The following is a 16169-nucleotide window of genomic DNA, read 5'->3' on the forward strand; positions in this document are numbered from 1 at the left end:
GGGGACACAATTCAGTCCGTTGGAGTCTGTCAGACCTCACTGGGAGGTCATGGCCAAACCTCAGAGGCAAGAATCAGAGCTGACTGCTCCATCCTAGGATTTGTCCCACCCACCCCGCCCTCCCAGGCTCTGGCTGGCGGTTACTTCACGGAAAACGCAGAAACGCCCAGGATAAAACTGTCCCTCATCCTCGAGAGAACCACCCCCAACTCTGCCAGCCTCGGCCCCACATCCACATGCTCTGCCCGCTTGCTCTGTGCCAGTCTCAGCCTATTAATAACCGGCGCTGTGGCTGGACAGGCTCTTGTGGTTCTTATTATGACTGCAAGATGCCCTTCAGCAAGAACCATCAGGAGACTTTGAAAACATAGAGATTTGTTACTTACAAGACCTGGAAATTACAGAGCTCCCGGGGCTATATAGCGAGGTCACAGGTAGAGAACTCGGGCCTGAGGTTCTGCTTTTATTGGAGTTGAAGGTGGCGGCCTAGGGTTTTCATGGGCTCACTCTTTTTTAGTGAATTTAAAACTTAAGAGCGAGAATTTAGGGCATGAGAAATTTTTTCTCTTTGAAATGGATGCCTCGGCAATCAAAACTTAAGTTGGGCATTTGCATGACAAAAAAAAAGAAAACCCAACTGTCAGGGTTTACACCTCTCCACCACCCCATCAAGGGGCCCCCTCCCAGATCATCCTCACAAGCGCCCCGCGTGCCCCCTGGACCTCCCCACTCTCAACCCCGCCCCGCCCCTCAGCCATCACCCTTTCTCTGCTCCCGGCAGCAGAGGAACTTCTTGAAAGAGCCATCTAGGGCCGTGGCTCTCAACCAGGAGTGGTGTTGCCCCTCCGGGGACATCTGCGGTGTCTGGAGAGATTTTTGGTTGTCACAACTGGGGAGGAGCCACCAACATGCAGTGGGTAGAGACCACCAGGGAGGCTGCTAAGACCACCCTATGGAGCACAGGACGGCCCCCCACAACAAAGGGTGACCGCCCCCCATCAGCAGTGCCCAGGCAGGATGTCCTCGTGTGCACCCTACAGTGGCTGCCAGACCAGCTGCAGCGTCTGTTGAGAAAGCACGGTTTCTAGCCCACCCAGACCTACTGGACTGAGTCCTGCAGGTCCCCAGCTCTCAGGTGAGCCAGCTGTTCACCCTACTGATCAGCCGGGGCCGTAGGCGGCCTCCCTGCCTCCCGGACGACCCGCTAGCAGCGGCTCCAGCGCGGCTTCTCTCCCATCTCTCCACTTCAACACTTGCCAAGGTCGTGGGCCCCTTTTAGTCCTGCCTGACTGAGCCCCCGGCTGGTCCCTTTGCTGTCCCCCCGCCCCATCCTATAGCCTGCCCTCCCTCAGGACTCCTTCCTGGGCACTCTAGTGACCTCCTCCCGTCCCGTGGCTTTAAAGATGACCCGCAAGACGATGGCTCACGAATTCATATCCCAGCCGGCCTTGGCCCTGAGCCTCCGGCTCACGTCCCCAAGTACCCACTTGGCGGCTCTGTGGGCGCCTCTGGCTGACCCCCAGTCTCCACTGGGACTCGGGGTCCGCCCCCAGGCCAGCCCCACCCGGGCCTCCATCTCAGAAAATGGCGCCTGCCCATCCATCCACCCTTTGCTTCAGCTGGAACCTGCACACCCCCCTGATTCCTCCCTTTCCAGTCCCCCCGCCCGAACCCAGCACAGGTCCTCGAGGTTCTCCTGGCAAAGCTCTCATAACGGGCCCACGCCCCCATCCGCGCGACCCACCCCCTCGCCCCAGCCCCCAGGATCTGGCCTGGGGGACCCCTGTAGCCTCCAGCTGTCCCTCCCCGCCCCAGCTCACCCAGGATCACCCAGACACGGCTCTCCCGTGGTGCTGCCTGCTGAACCCCTCCCCAGGCCCCCCTTGCACTCGGAATCCAACCTAGCGCTGTACCCACTCGGAGGTGGCCTGTCTCCTGCTTTCCCCCGCTCCTGCTCCCTGGCTCGCAGCCGCGTTGGTCTCTCTCCTGCCCCCAGACCTTTGCCCTCGTGTCTCCTCTGCCTACAGCAGAGTGCCTCCTCTGCTGGCACTCTGCCCTCCCTCACAGCTGCAGATGTCTGGCTCCTCTCATCCCCAGGACTCGGCTCTGACTCCGCCTCCTCGGAGAGGTGCTCTGGTCCTGCCACAGCCTCTCTCTGCCCAGCGTCTTATGACCGTCTGCATTGTCTGGCCACCTGTTTGGTGTCCCCAAAGCCCCACCCTTGGGACCAGTGCTCTGCTCCACGGCCAGTTCACAGCCAGGTCCCCTGTGCAGCTTGCTTCTTAAGAGCCCAGCAAATATTTGTTCATGGTTTGAATACAATTTTCCAGGAGTTGTGGTCCAATATTCCCCAGGGGTGACAGAGCAAGTAGCTTTTGCTCCCTGTGGTGGGCTGAGAGTGGCTCCCAGAGATATGTCCACCTCCTGACCAGCTGTGAGTGAGACCTCACTGAGAACAAGTGTCTTTGCAAGTGTGATTAAGTTAACGGTGAGTGAGATGAGGAAATTATCCTGGATTATCCAGTGGGCCTCGGATCCAACCACAAGGGTCTTAATAAGAGAGAGGCAGAAGGAGATGAGACACACTGAGAAGAAGGCCAGGTGACGAGGAAGATGAGGCGGATGTGGGAGGCATGTGGCCACAAGCCAAGGACTGCCAGCGGCCGGAGAAGCTGCAGAGGCGGGGAGGCTTCTGTCCTAGAGCCTCTGCAGGGAGCACAGCCCTGCTGGCACCTGGATTTTGGACTTCTGGCCTCTAGAGCTGTGAGAGTTTGAATTTTTGTCTTCAGCCACCAAGTTTGTGGAAATTTGCTACAGCACCACAGGCAACTAATGCAACGGGTCTGCAAAGGCATCTCACAATTGTTTCCTTTTACATTTTCCTGATCGTTGAGGTTGAGCATCTTTTCATGAGCTTACAGAATATTCAGGCCTCTTGTTGGTTCAGTTTGGTTTCGTTTAGCTATTTGTTCAGTTGAGACACAATTCACCCAGCTGAAGTCACAAGCCAATGGTTTGGGGGCGGTGGGTCTTCTCAGCCAAGCACCCACTCCTTGCTCTTAGATGGGTCCTGCCAGCCCTGAGGTTCCATCCTGTTTGCCCTGTGCCCCGGCCCTCAAGTCCCTTCCTGGTGACTTATCACAACTCACATCTGGAGCTACCAAAGACTCGGGGGCCTGGGGTTTGTGGCAGGCTGCTGGCTCCAATCACAACCGAGGATGGTCTCGGACGCCCCGCCTCTCCGCAGGCACGCGGTTTCTCACCTGCTCCGCCTGGAAACGCTGTCCACAGCTCTCAGCAGTGGGTGTTCTTGGTCCCGTCAGACAGGCTCAGGGGGTGGTGGGGGGACAGGGTCAGACCACCAGTGAGGGACGGCAGTGGGGCCTGAGCTCATTCTTTTGCTTCCCAGAACCTAGCAGGTGCTCGAGAAATACTCAAGGAAGTATTTGGAGCCGACAACTAGGAGCACTGATTTTGTGCCAGAAGATGTGATCTGTCTTGTCCAGTCTTGCATCTTCCCACGTGATCCTATCAAGAGCCATAACAAGTATTATTCCACCTCAGACAGGCTCAGAGAGGTTAAGTAACTTGCCCAGGGCCACACAGTAAGCAGGAGAATAAAGGAATAAAGGAATGAGGCAGTGTTCTGGAGCCACAGGTGCCCTGGCGGCTCATCTAGACTCTCTCTGGAGTTGCTGTGACCTTTCCTCTGCCCGGAGGATGCCAGTTGGGCACATCAGGAGAATGCAAATGAAGGAGCCCCCGTGGCTTGGGGGTGGAGGGCAGACATGAGGACTTGGTGCAGGGACCTGGGTGGGCCGTAGAGCTTGGCTGGCTGAGGGCTTCCTGAAGGATGTTGCATTTGCTGCTAGGGTCCCACTAATATTTTCATCCTGTAACCCCCCTGGGGGATTTTTCTGCTTATCAGGTGACTCCCTGCCAGCCCCTCCCAGCACGCACGGAGCAGCCTGGAGTTGCCAGACCTGTTCCTGGGCCAGTGTGCCAGGGCGGGCGCAGCCAGTTCCTGCGGGGAGAGGTATAGCTGTGTGAACTGGGAGGCGGGCAGCCCCGCCCAGCGCTTCTGTTAGGCGGCCCCAGGAGCCACTCCACTGCCACTTTGGGGACAGGGCGTCTTATGGGAGCCAGTGGGCTGCTCGGGCTCCCAGGAGGACTGGCAGTCAGCAGAGGCTGGGCTGAGAGCTGCGCTGGCAGCAGACTTGGCACGTCTGGAGGCAGAATGTCCACCAAAGGGGTCAAAGGCACAGTGACGTATTCGGGGTCGGAGCCCACACCGGGGTATGTGCGGCCCTGGGAGCGAGTGCCAGGGGCAGAGGGGCCACGGGGTAAAAGGCACTGGATGGGGGCCAACGGCGCGGGGTTGGGGAGGAGGGAGGCAGGAGGGATGTGGGGCCACAGGGCCGGGGGCCTGGCTCACGCAGGGGGGGCGGGTGCTGTCCTGCTCTGGCTGTGCCGCATGGCCTTAGGTCGGTTATCCCGTCTGAACCTGCCCACCACCCCCGTGACACTGGGAGCACACTCATAGGAGCCTTCTGTCCCGGGCTCTGTGCTGGCCTGGCCCTGGGTGTGGGAACAGACCTGTCTTCCCTCGAGGGGCTCCCAGGCTGGGGAAGGAGGCAGCGTGTGGACAGCCAGGGCCAGCCAGGCAGGTGTCACCAGGGCTGTGATCAGGACGTGCTGGGAAGCCGGGCACAGGGAGGGGGAGCTTCCTGGGAGGTGAGGCCAGAGCTGAGGCTTCAGTTTCAGGTTGTAAAAGTGACACTCGCTGTTCATTTCTGGTCCTGGAAGTATTGCCTCCTCATTGTAGAAAATCTGAAAGCTACAGAAAGATGCTGAGAAGTCAATAAAAAGCACAGGGAACGCATGGACGCAGGCTCACGATGCTGGTGGGGGAGGGGGCTGTGGGGCCACCCAGACTGGGATTGAACCCACCACAGAGCTGCTGTGAGGAGGGCAAGTCAGGCCACCTCTTGGAGCCTCGGTTTCCTCATCCTTATAATAGGGTCATAATAAGACCCACGAGGCTTAAATGAGATGAAGCATGCCAAGTGCTCAGCTCCAGGCACCAGCTCTGCTTCCCCTGCAGCCTGTGTTCTGTGATGTGCCCACTGCCCAGGGGATAAATCCCAGCTCCCTATATGAAGGTCCTGTCAGGCCGTTGACCTGGCCAGCTGCATCTTGTTTCTCAAAATCTGCCGCACAGGGCCTTTGCACATGCTGGTCTCTCTGTCCAGAACACCTGCCCTCCGAGAGTCCCTGCTTTCCTGCTGCGGTCAGAGCCCACCGGTGGGGTCTCTAGCTGGCCCCTCTCAGAGCTCGTGGCACACCAATTCATGTTTATGAATATACTGTTTTTGGTGTCGTTATTGTTCCATGTCTAAACTATGTGCTCCGTGAGGGCTGGCCAAGGCTGTTGTGACCCAAGCCCAGCAAGGGCCTACCCGTTAAGCAGCCAGGAGTCCCTCATCAGCCCCACAAGCCCTGGGTCCCTGCTCCCCGGCAGTGGGGGGAAAGGCAAGGAAGCACCTCACATGAGAAGCAGGAGCCGGCCGTCTAGCGCCAGCCGCTCTGGGGGTGCGGCTGACCTCAGGCCTCACCTACCCGTCTGCTCCTCATTTGATTGGGCAACGATGGGGCTGGGCCTGGGGATCTGGCCATGGACAAGCTAGGGCTGAGACTGTCCCCAGGCACTCCAGGTGTGCATGGGGAAGATATAGACAGTGACAGTTGAGAAAAGCAGGGAGCCCGTGCCCTGCTGCCTCACCCTGGAAAGGTGTGACTGAGCTGGGGCCAGCGTCCTGGGATGGAAATCAAGACAGCTGGGTGCCACAGCTCACCCCGGACTTCTCCACCCTGGGCCTTGACTCAGGGCTGAGGCACTAGGGAGCCATGGACGAAGTTAGAGCAGAGCTCATGGGCCAGGAGCTGCTTGAACCCCAGGCAGAGAAAGCTGAGGGAGGGCGGGTGAGGCTGGCATTCCAGGCAGAGCCTTGGGGCAGCCCTGGAACCTGAAGGCCTGAAGGTGCCCCAGGCCAAATCTGGGACTGAGGGTGGGCAGTGACAGTGGCCAGAGTTGGGCCAAAAGCAGCACCCCCAGGCCCAGCTCCTCCAGGAAGCGCTCAGAAGAAAATGGCCTCTGGTCCCTCCTGGGTCTGGGCCTGGGCCTAGGACTGGCTTCACTCTGCACCTCTGCAATCTGGGCGAGAGTCTAGGTGCGACCCTCTGCCCTGGGCCTGGCTGTGGGAGGGCACGACCCTGTCCCCTTCCAGCCCAAGACCTAAGGGTTGGACATAGTGGCAAGTCTTTCCTGAGCATCTAATGTGGGCCATGTCCTCCTCCAGGCACTGGGGACCTAGTGGAGTCCCTGTCCCGATGAGAGGGGATGAACTGTGCCAGGAATGGCGGCCTCGCTGCCTGGGGAGGGAGAGTGTCTGTGGGTTGTCTAGGAACATGCCCAGCGTCCGTTCCTGTCTCCCCACATTCCTAGGCTGGAGAACCCACTAAGCGGGCAGGCTTCTCTCCTTGTCTCATTGCTCCTAGGAATAGCAGCCGCAGCGGCCAGTGTCCACCAACGGTTGGATGGCCAGGCCTGTGCTGTGCACCCCACAGAGGAACGCTGTCCCAACTTCCCAGATGAGGACACTGAGGCTTAGAGAGGAGGGGTGACCTGCGGAGGCCCCAGGAGTGGTGGAGGCGCTGGTGGGGCCACTGGCCTGCAGGTGCCCATTGGGGACACTGAGCCCCAGCTCACTCCAGGCTGATGCTGCTCCGAGGTCTTGGGCACGGCTGTGAGATGCTGCTGAGGGCTGAAGACAGCCCACGTCCATACACGCAGACAGACGGATAGACACACAGACAGAGACACACACAGAGAGACAGAGACACACACAGACACACAGACAGAGACACACACAGACACACAGAGACACGCACAGACACACAGAGACACACACAGATAGAGAAACACACAGAGAGACAGAGACACACAGACACACAGACAGAGACACACACAGACACACAGAGACACACACAGACAGAGACACACACAGAGAGACAGAGGCACACACAGACACACAGACAGAGGCACACACAGACACATGGACAGAGACACAGACACACAGACAGAGACACGCACAGACACACAGAGACACACACAGACAGAGACACACACAGAGAGACAGAGACACACACAGACACACAGACAGAGACACACACAGACAGACAGAGACACACACAGACAGAGACACACACAGACACATGGACAGAGACACAGACACACAGACAGAGACACGCACAGACACACAGAGACACACACAGAGACAGAGACACACACAGACACACAGACAGAGATACACACAGACAGACAGAGACACACACAGACACATGGACAGAGACACACACAGACAGACAGAGACACACACAGACACACAGACAGACAGAGACACACACAGACACAGACAGACAGAGACACACACAGACAGGAGACAGACATGCATACAGACACACAGAGACACACACGGACAGAGACACACACAGATACACAGAGAGACAGGCACACAAATGATGCCCGCCTCTGCAGCCCTGGGTTGGGGTGCTCAGACCCCCTCTTGCTCTGGGTCTAGGCAGGCCTCCCTCCTGAACGCCCGCTGGCTGGGCCCCTTTTCTCACCCCCACGCCCCGTGCCTCCTCCACTCTCAGTCCCAGGGCGCTCCCTTGGGCTGTCAGGGTGAAGATAGACTCAAGTCCAGGCAGCCTCAGCTCTGCCAACCTGCCTCTCCACCCCCGCCTCCACCTTTCCACAGATGCCGGGCCTGTGCAAACACCCCCTTCTGCTCCTTGCTTTGAGACTCTCTTTCCAGGACCACCTCCCCAGAGCAGACACTGAGCCTTCCTCGTGCACACCCCAGCCTCAGTTTCCCCATCTGCCACCACAAATGCTCTGCGGGCTCTGAAGCAAAGAACCCTCGGAGTCCCTGGTTTAGGCCCAGCGGGGGCCCTGCCCACCATCCAACGAATCCCTAGTGGTCTGGGTGGAGGGGGGCCAGGCGTGAATGTGGGCGGGGTGCATGTGCTCGAGGGGTGCAGGGGCAGCCCCGGCCCCCTGGGGTTATGCGTGAGTGTCTGGGGGGTGACTGTGAGCCCACACGGGCACAGGCGGGGAGGGGGAATGCGCCTGTGAAGATGGGGAGCCCCAGCCCACGCTGCCCACCCCCTCCCGGCAGGATGGACCCCATCAGGGACACGCTGCAGCGGCTGCGGGAGACCTTCCGCGCGGGGCGGATGCAGCCGGCCGAGTTCCGGGCCGCCCAGCTGGAGGGCCTGGGCCGCTTCCTGCGGGACCACAAGCAGCTTCTGCAGGAGGCGCTGGCGCAGGACCTGCACAAGGTGGGCCAGGGAGGCGGGCCGGCTGTGTCCTCAAGTCCCTCCTGCTGACTTAACAGACCCTCCCCTGGCATTCTAACTCATTAAACCTGTGCAGCAGGTGCCATGGTGGTACCGATGGGGAAACTGAGGTTCGTGGGGGTTAAGTCACTTGCTCGACGTCCCACAGCCAGGAAGCTGCAGAGCCGGAACTGGAGCCCAGGCTGCCTGGCCCATGGCCTGTGACCCTTGGCGCTCACTGTGCAGTTCCCAGGGGACCTGCTGTGCCGCCCCTGGAGACCGTCTCCATATCTCCAGTGGGGACCCTTGGGGACCCTGACCCCCAAGCACTAGATTGCCTCCGCATCCTGCCCCGGGCCTGACCCCCAAATTCCACCCCCACTGCAGTCAGCCTTTGAGGCGGATGTGTCTGAGCTCATCATGTGCCAGAACGAGGTCGACCTGGCCCTCAAGAGCCTGCACCCCTGGATGAAGGACGAGCCAGTGGCCAAGAGCCTGGTGAGCCGCTGGCCGGGTGTGGGGGGCAGCGCCGGCCCACACTCCTTCATCACCCCCACCCAGGGAGAGTCACTGACTGTCGCGGGACCTCTGTCTCCTCATGGGGACGGCACTGCACAGGCAGCTCGAGGACACTGTGGGGGCAGGCTGTGGAGGGGTCCTCAGCGGGGCCTCACCACCCGTCCTGCACCCCAGCTCACGCAGCTGGACTCGGCCTTCATCCGGAGGGAGCCCTTCGGCCTGGTGCTCATCATCACTCCCTGGAACTACCCCGTGAACCTGACCCTGCTGCCCCTGGTGGGCGCCCTTGCCGCAGGTGAGGAGAGGATCCTGCGCCCTATGCCCTCCTGGCCCATAGTGCTTCCCAAAGCGGTGCCCAGCGTTCTGCCTGTGTGGTGCCCCCAGTCTTGCGTGCTCTCCCTGCGACTCCGCTCTCTGAATCCAGCCCCTGGGTGGGTGGTGGCACCTGTCTCCCACTTCTGCCCCTGCAGGGAACTGTGTGGTGCTGAAGCCATCGGAAATAAGCAAGGGCACAGAGAAGGTCCTGGCCGAGGTGTTGCCCCAGTACCTGGACCAGGTAAGGGCGGCCCTGCCCCCTCAGTGCCCTGCATCCCACACCCCCGCCCCTGCCAGCTGGGGAGGTCCAGTTGTGCCTGGGGCCTGTGGTGTCCCCTGAGCCACTCGTCCCGCCTTCCAGAGCTGCTTTGCTGTGATGCTGGGCGGGCCCAAGGAGACGGGGCAGCTGCTGGAGCATAAGTTTGACTACATTTTCTTCACGGGTGAGTGTGGCCCCGCCAGTGTCCTGGGGCGGAGGGGTGACATTCAAGAGTAGAGTTGGAAGGGAGGAGGCGGTAGCCAGTGATGAGGAGTGTCCCAGATGGCAATCAGTCCAGACAGGTGGGTCAGGCCTCTGGGTCTTGGAGTCTTGGAGGAGTGAGATCCTGGGGCTGCAGGGCTGGGGGCAGATCCCAGTGGGTGAGGCAGGATGGGCCAGAGAGGTAGTGCCCAGACCATCTGGCCAAGGCCAGTTGAGGTGGGGGTCAACTCCCGTGTCCCCAGGGAGCCCTCGAGTTGGCAGGATCGTCATGGCCGCCGCTGCCAAGCACCTGACGCCCGTCACGCTGGAGCTGGGGGGCAAGAACCCCTGCTACGTGGACGACAACTGCGACCCCCAGACCGTGGCCAACCGCGTGGCCTTCTTCCGCTACTTCAACGCCGGCCAGACCTGCGTGGCCCCCGACTACGTCCTGTGCAGCCCCAAGATGCAGGAGCGGCTGCTGCCCGCCCTGCAGAGCGCCATCACCCGTTTCTACGGCGAGGACCCCCGGAGCTCCCCAGACCTGGGCCGCATCATCAACGAGAAGCATTTCCAGCGGCTCCAGGGCCTGCTGGGCTGTGGCCGCGTGGCCATCGGGGGCCAGAGCGACGAGAGCGATCGCTACATCGGTGAGTCGCGCTCTCCCCGCCACCCGGGCTAAGGCCCTTCCACGCTGGAGGCCACCGCTGGGCCCCGAGTCTGGGCCCGGCTGAAACCTCGGCCCTGAGGCTCCCACGGCCCCACCGCCAGAGCCCTGCCTGGTCCACGGCTCCGGTGCCACGATCCCGTGACACTAGCGCTCCACGTCGCCGTGGTCTGCCCCTGTGACCCCACAACTCCACACTCTGGCCCCAGCTCTGGACTCTCTAAGCTGGGACCCCAGTGTTCTACCCCGAGTGCTCAGATTCCAGACTTCCGTCCCACGATCCGCTGCTCCACTGGGCCATGACCCCAGGTCCTGTGAGCCCACGACTCCCGGGTTCTGAACTCCAGCGGCCCGTCCTGAGCATCGCTCTGCTGTAATTACAAAGTGGCCCGTGTCCTGGGCCACACGGCTCAGCGGGTGACACTGCTGCTCTAACAGGCTGGGACCTGGGAGCTCGGACTCCAGGGCTCTAAGATCCTGTCACCCCCTGACTGTCAGACAAAGGCTGGGGGGTTCTCCGGGCCCCGCAGGCCGTGGTCCCCTGGTCAGGTTGGGGAACCCCTGACGGTCACCTCTCAGGGGCTGTGGGCAGACTCTGTCCCCTAGAAATCCCCGAGCTGGAGCCCTGGGTCCCCACCCCGGGGCTGAGCCGTCCCCTGTGCCCGCAGCCCCCACGGTGCTGGTGGACGTGCAGGAGACGGAGCCAGTGATGCAGGAGGAGATCTTCGGGCCCATCCTGCCCATCGTGAACGTGAGGAGCCTGGACGAGGCCATCGACTTCATCAAGCGTCGGGAGAAGCCCCTGGCCCTGTATGCCTTCTCCAACAGCAACCAGGTGGGGGCTCGGGCAGGGCTGGGGCAGCAGAGGGGCCAAAAGTGGTGCAGACTGGTGACCGCCCCTTTCACAGCCCACCCTCTGAGGGTTAGCGCAGCAGATAATGCTTCCAGTGTAACTATAATCCAGGCCACCTGGACATTGGCCCGAGGGCGCCTGGCAGAGAGGGCTCGGGCAGGGCCCCAAACCTGCCAGACGCGTGGCTGGCCAGCTGTCGGCTGGGACAGCCTCTGCCAGGATAAAGAAGGGCTCTTTTCTATCTGGCCTGCCCAGAGAGCCCGCTTTTCCTAAACCGTGCAAAGGTTCTGCATGGGCGAGCAGAGGCCCTGAAGTGGGGATAGGGGCAGGGCAAAGCTGGGACCTGACAGGCAGAATCAGGCTGCTCACAGGGGGGACTGCACACTGCTAGGACTTGCTACCCTCCCTGCCACTTCTCACAGTCATGAGATCCCCTTGATCTGGAAAGTCCTTGAGAGGCGACACTTACTCAGTAGAGGATAGAGGCAGGGGAGGCCCCTCTGCTCCCCGTGGAATGGTGGGGGCCTGAGCCCTCTTCCCTGATGAAGAGCCCACCACCTCGCCTCCCCCACTTGCCCCCAGGTAGTGAACAAGATGCTGGATCGGACAAGCAGCGGTAGTTTCACCAGCAATGATGGCTTCGTCAACCTGACTCTGCCGTCCCTACCACTGGGGGGCGTCGGTGAGCCCTACCCTCCTCCCCACTCCAGCCCCCACCTCCCAGGGAAGTCTGGGGTGATACCCCACACCGAGGAGGCCCAGTTTTGCCTTCACTCACTGTTCAACCTTGATCCAGCCCCTGGGCTTCTCAAGGCCTGTTTCCCTATCTGCAAAATGGCTCTTAGAATAGACTGACTTTCCCTGAGCTCCCTGCCAGCAGTGGGCTCCACCTGGGGGGTGGGCTGCTGCTGCAGAGGCTGGGTGGGCTGCCCAGCCTCAGGCCCTCACTTCCGTGGCCACACAGGCAACAGCGGGATGGGAAGATACCACGGCAAGTACTCCTTCGACACCTTCTCCCACCACCGTGCCTGCCTGCTCTCCCCCTCGGGCCTGGAGAAGCTCAATGAAATCCGCTACCCGCCCTATACTGACCGGAACCAGCAGCTGATACGCTGGGCCTTGGGCTCCCAGAGTTGCACCCTTCTGTGAGCACCCTGCTTGCCTCCAGCACCCCACACCCATGACCCCTCTGTCCTGCTGCTGCCAAGGTGCTCAGTGGTCCCTGGAAGGCGGGGCGTCCTGTCCAAGAGTGCAAAGATCCTGCTCCTGGGGATCTGAACAGACCTCTGGCTGGGCAGGACCTCTGAGCCACTGGGCCAGCTCCTTTTAAGGCCCAGTCCCCTCTGCAGCCTTCTGACAGATTTGTTGACCCTCTGCGAATATGTCTAGATATGTCTGATGATGGAGAACTCACCCCTTGCAAGGTTGGGCAGCTCTTATGGTTAGAAAGGACTCCCTTGTGTCAGATCTAGAAATAAGCTCCCAAAATACAGAGCAATTTCAAACAGCTCCATTCACATCTGGTTTGGGGAGCTGGGTGTGTCTGACCTGAAGTGATCACATCTTGAACCCAGATCTGGCCAAGTGGTGGTGGCTGCCTGAAGTGTATCATTGACAAAGACTCTAATGCTGTGTGTGGAATCAAAGGAACATGTGCAACAGTTGATTAGTGATGTCTGCTATGGACACAGGCTGGAGTTGTGCACATGCTAGCCACATCCGTCATCCCTCAAGAATTCTTCATCCCCAGAATCTAAATCTGGTCACTTCATCTGACATATGAGGAAGCTGAGGTCTAGAGACAGGAGAGGGCTGAACTGAGTTTATACAGCAAAGCAGGGCAGAGCTGAGCAATGGTGGGCTTTATTGAGAAAGGTAGGGGTAGGGGGTCAGTAAACAGAGTATATCTGGTCCATTGTGACCAGCCTCTTGCTCTTTCCCCAGTCCTCACCCTGGGATCCCAAATCTGATCTCCCCCAGTCTTGCTTCAGTGGGCTCCTCACCCCTCAGAGCCATGGGAAAACTGGGCTAGTGGCCTGAGGTTGAGGGAAGAAGGGGAGGTATGATCTTCCTGCCCCCCCGGAATTGTTGCAGATAGTTGACTCCAAGAGGGTACAGGATGGAGTCGAAAGAGGTGCTTAACAGGGGCTTACTGATGAGTGAAGGAAAGAGTGAATAAGGAAGTGAGAGGATGGATGGACGGACGGACGGACGGACGGACGGATGGATGGATGGATAGGTGAGTGAGTGGATGGATGGGTAGATGTGTGGATGGATGGATGAATGGATGGACGGACGGATGGATGGATGGACGGACGGACGGACGGACGGATGGATGGATGTCTGGATGGATGTCTGGATGGATGGATGGATGGATGGATGGATGGATAGGTGGGTGAGTGGATGGATGGGTAGATGTGTGGGTGGATGGATGGATGGATGGATAGGTGGGTGGGTAGATGGATGGGTAGATGTGTGGGTGGATGGATGAATGGATGGATGGATGGACGGACGGACGGACGGATGGACGGATGGACGGACGGACGGATGGATGGATGGATAGATGGATGGATGAGATGGTGGGTGGGTAGAAGGACAAGTGAGTGGTTGGGTGAATGGATGAATGAGATGATGGATAGTTGGGTGGGTGGATGGGTGAATCGGTAGATGGGTAGGAGACCCAGGTAGAAGCTGAGTGACCAATGAACCTAGATCTAAGAGATTCCCTCTCTCCCCACCCGTGCCTGGGGAATTTGTTTCCTCAAAATAACCACTGGACTGAAAAGAGAGACCCAGAGAGATGGAGGAGAATCAGAGGGTCCCCCAGCCACAGTCTGGGCAGTGGGTCCAGTGAGCAAAGAACGGAAGATACAGCTCATTGAAGACTCTTCAAGTATTTCGCTGCCCAAACCACGCCCAATCTTGTTCCCTTTGCCTTCTTGGCCATTAGTTGCTGTGGTTCAGATAGGGGACAAAACCTCTGAGGAAACTGTGGCTCTGGGGGGCCAGCAGGGCAGGAGAGCAGTCCCAGAATGACATCATGACGGCGTCTGCAGTCAAGACGGCCTTTCTCCCTCTCTCAGTCGGGCCCATGCACCTTGCCCTTCTCCTACTCTGAGGCAGTTGGTGCAGGGGTCAAGGGCACAGGGTCTGGACTCAGGCCAACTTGGGTTTGAATCCTGGCTCTATGATATCCAGGCTGTGTGAACTAGGGCAATTGTGAGCCCTCTCTGAGCCTCAGCCATGAATTAGGGCTGTCAGTAGTGCTAGCTTCACAGGCATCTGGGGAGGACGAAGCGAGACTGTGCATGGTGAGCCCCTCGGCTTGTGTGTTTGTTCCCACCACCCTTAAAATCTCTATCATGGTGTTCTTAGTCCGGTTATGGGCGAGAAACTGAGGCTCAGAAAGACTGAGTTTCTAAGTTTCTGAGTCTCTAAGGCTTGGCTGAATTCACACCTGAGTGTGCCTGCTCTAAAGCCCAGAGCAGGGCAGGACATCTTGTCCCTGGGGCCTAGAGAGTGCAGAAAACTTCCTAGGGTCACACAGAGAAGTCTGGGGCCCTGTCTCCCTGAGTCCAGCCATAGCTGGACTCTGCACCCGTTTGCCCGCTCACAGGCCCCTCGAGATGGCAGGCTCTCATCTGATTGGTGGAGCAGAGTTACATGACTTCACCCTAGCTGCAAGGGAGGCTGGGAAGCAGGTCCTCACTTCTACCCTGGAGGCTGTTCAAGAGAGACCACGAAGTCACAAGTGTCCCCTGTTCACTCCACCCTTCACAGTTCCAGCCTTTTGCTCTCTTGGTCACGGCTGACTGGGCCCAGTCCTGGAGGCCGTGTCATCTGGACATGGAACAGACTGTCCTGCGTTTTATGACCCAGCAACACAGAGGTTCAGAGAGCCCTGGACCTTTGCTCACGCTGTTCTCTCCTCCCAGTACCCCCTCCCTTCCCCCTCTGCCCCACCCTCAACCCCACTCAGGCACTGCCTCCCCCAGGAATCCAGCTCTAATTCCAGACGGGTCTCTGTGGCCCTCATCTGGCTCACATAGTGCCCTACACTTAGCTGCAGTAGTTCCACCACCTAGAAAGCTTGGGTGCGCATCACTCCACTGCCCCAGTGTTTCTGGGTGCTTTTGGGCAAGTCCCTTAACTTCTCTGAGCCACCTTTCACTTATCTTATAGAATGGGGTTCTCACCTGCCTCTCAGAGTTGGTGTGAGAGTGAAGTGCGATCATATGGGTCTGGGGTCCCGGGGTCCCCACTCCAGGATGCAGTGGAGTCCAGACTCTTACGTAAGACGAGCCACTGCAGAGGCTCCCCCCGGCCACACACCTCCCAGAGCTTCCCAGAGCTGTCATGGCCTCAAGGTTTGTGACAGCAGCCTCTCCTGGTCCAGCAGTCACAGCGTCCTGCCACCCCAAGGCTTGGGGGCAGTCCCAGGGTCCCTTAGGGCTCAGGGCTCAGCCTCAGCCATAGGTGCTGGTGCCACTGTGTAACCGGCCACAGTCCAGAGTGGGCCATTGAGAAAAAGAACAACGTGGGGCGCAGGACACCAGGCCTGCAAGAAGCAGAGGGCAGAGTGGTCCTGGGGGGGATGGACGAACAGGCTGTGATAAGGGTGCTGTGAAAGGCCAGCGGGGGTGGGGGGATGAGCAGAGGCCAAAGGGAGAGTCAGAGCCTAGGCGGACGGTCAGGGAGGGGGCTCCAAAGCCACTGGACAGTGGCCCTCGGGCGTGGCTCCCAGGTCACGTGGCTCTCCTGGGCCAAGCCTTACAATTTCGTGGGTTGGTTCAGGTTCTGACCCCTCTTCGGGCCTCAGTTTCCCCAGCTGCGGTGAAGACGCTGGACTCACCAGGAGTCACGACGCCTCTGCCCTCGGTCAGGCCAGGGTTGGCGTGCGTGTGCCTGTTTCCCCAGCTTGTGCTGGCCCTTGGTTCCTTCGCTCCTCACAGCTG

The 16169-nt window shown here is 59.6% G+C and overlaps 1 protein-coding gene across 3 annotated transcripts; it reads left to right on the forward strand.

Annotated features, from left to right (window-relative positions):
• Positions 1-4237: 4237 nt before the first annotated feature.
• On the forward strand, positions 4238-12363 carry ALDH3B2 (aldehyde dehydrogenase 3 family member B2). 3 transcript variants are annotated; one of them, XM_004437720.3, is made up of 10 exons: positions 4238-4296; positions 8241-8403; positions 8788-8898; positions 9094-9214; positions 9390-9475; positions 9596-9677; positions 9958-10344; positions 11030-11196; positions 11797-11896; positions 12179-12363. In XM_004437720.3, exons 1-10 carry the CDS (start codon positions 4238-4240, stop codon positions 12361-12363), a joined length of 1461 nt encoding a protein of 486 aa, XP_004437777.2. The 3 variants fall into 3 exon arrangements, with proteins under 3 accessions (XP_004437777.2, XP_087279343.1, XP_087279341.1); XM_087423217.1 differs by lacking the exons at positions 4238-4296; positions 9596-9677 and having other exon boundaries at positions 8242-8403; positions 10218-10344; XM_087423215.1 differs by lacking the exons at positions 4238-4296; positions 8788-8898 and having other exon boundaries at positions 8242-8403.
• Positions 12364-16169: the final 3806 nt, after the last annotated feature.

This window comes from Ceratotherium simum, chromosome 34 (genome assembly GCF_057802395.1).
Source record: "Ceratotherium simum simum isolate JZ-2026a chromosome 34, ASM5780239v1, whole genome shotgun sequence".
Lineage (NCBI taxonomy): Eukaryota > Metazoa > Chordata > Mammalia > Perissodactyla > Rhinocerotidae > Ceratotherium > Ceratotherium simum.

Excerpts from the sequence above, each read along its gene's own strand:
- ALDH3B2 (XM_004437720.3), top strand. The coding sequence starts at position 4,238 with ATGTCCACCAAAGGGGTCAAAGGCACAGTGACGTATTCGGGGTCGGAG. Across the intron at positions 8,404-8,787 it reads TGGCGCAGGACCTGCACAAG|TCAGCCTTTGAGGCGGATGT; the intron begins GTGGGCCAGGGA and ends CCCCCACTGCAG. Across the intron at positions 10,345-11,029 it reads CGAGAGCGATCGCTACATCG|CCCCCACGGTGCTGGTGGAC; the intron begins GTGAGTCGCGCT and ends CTGTGCCCGCAG.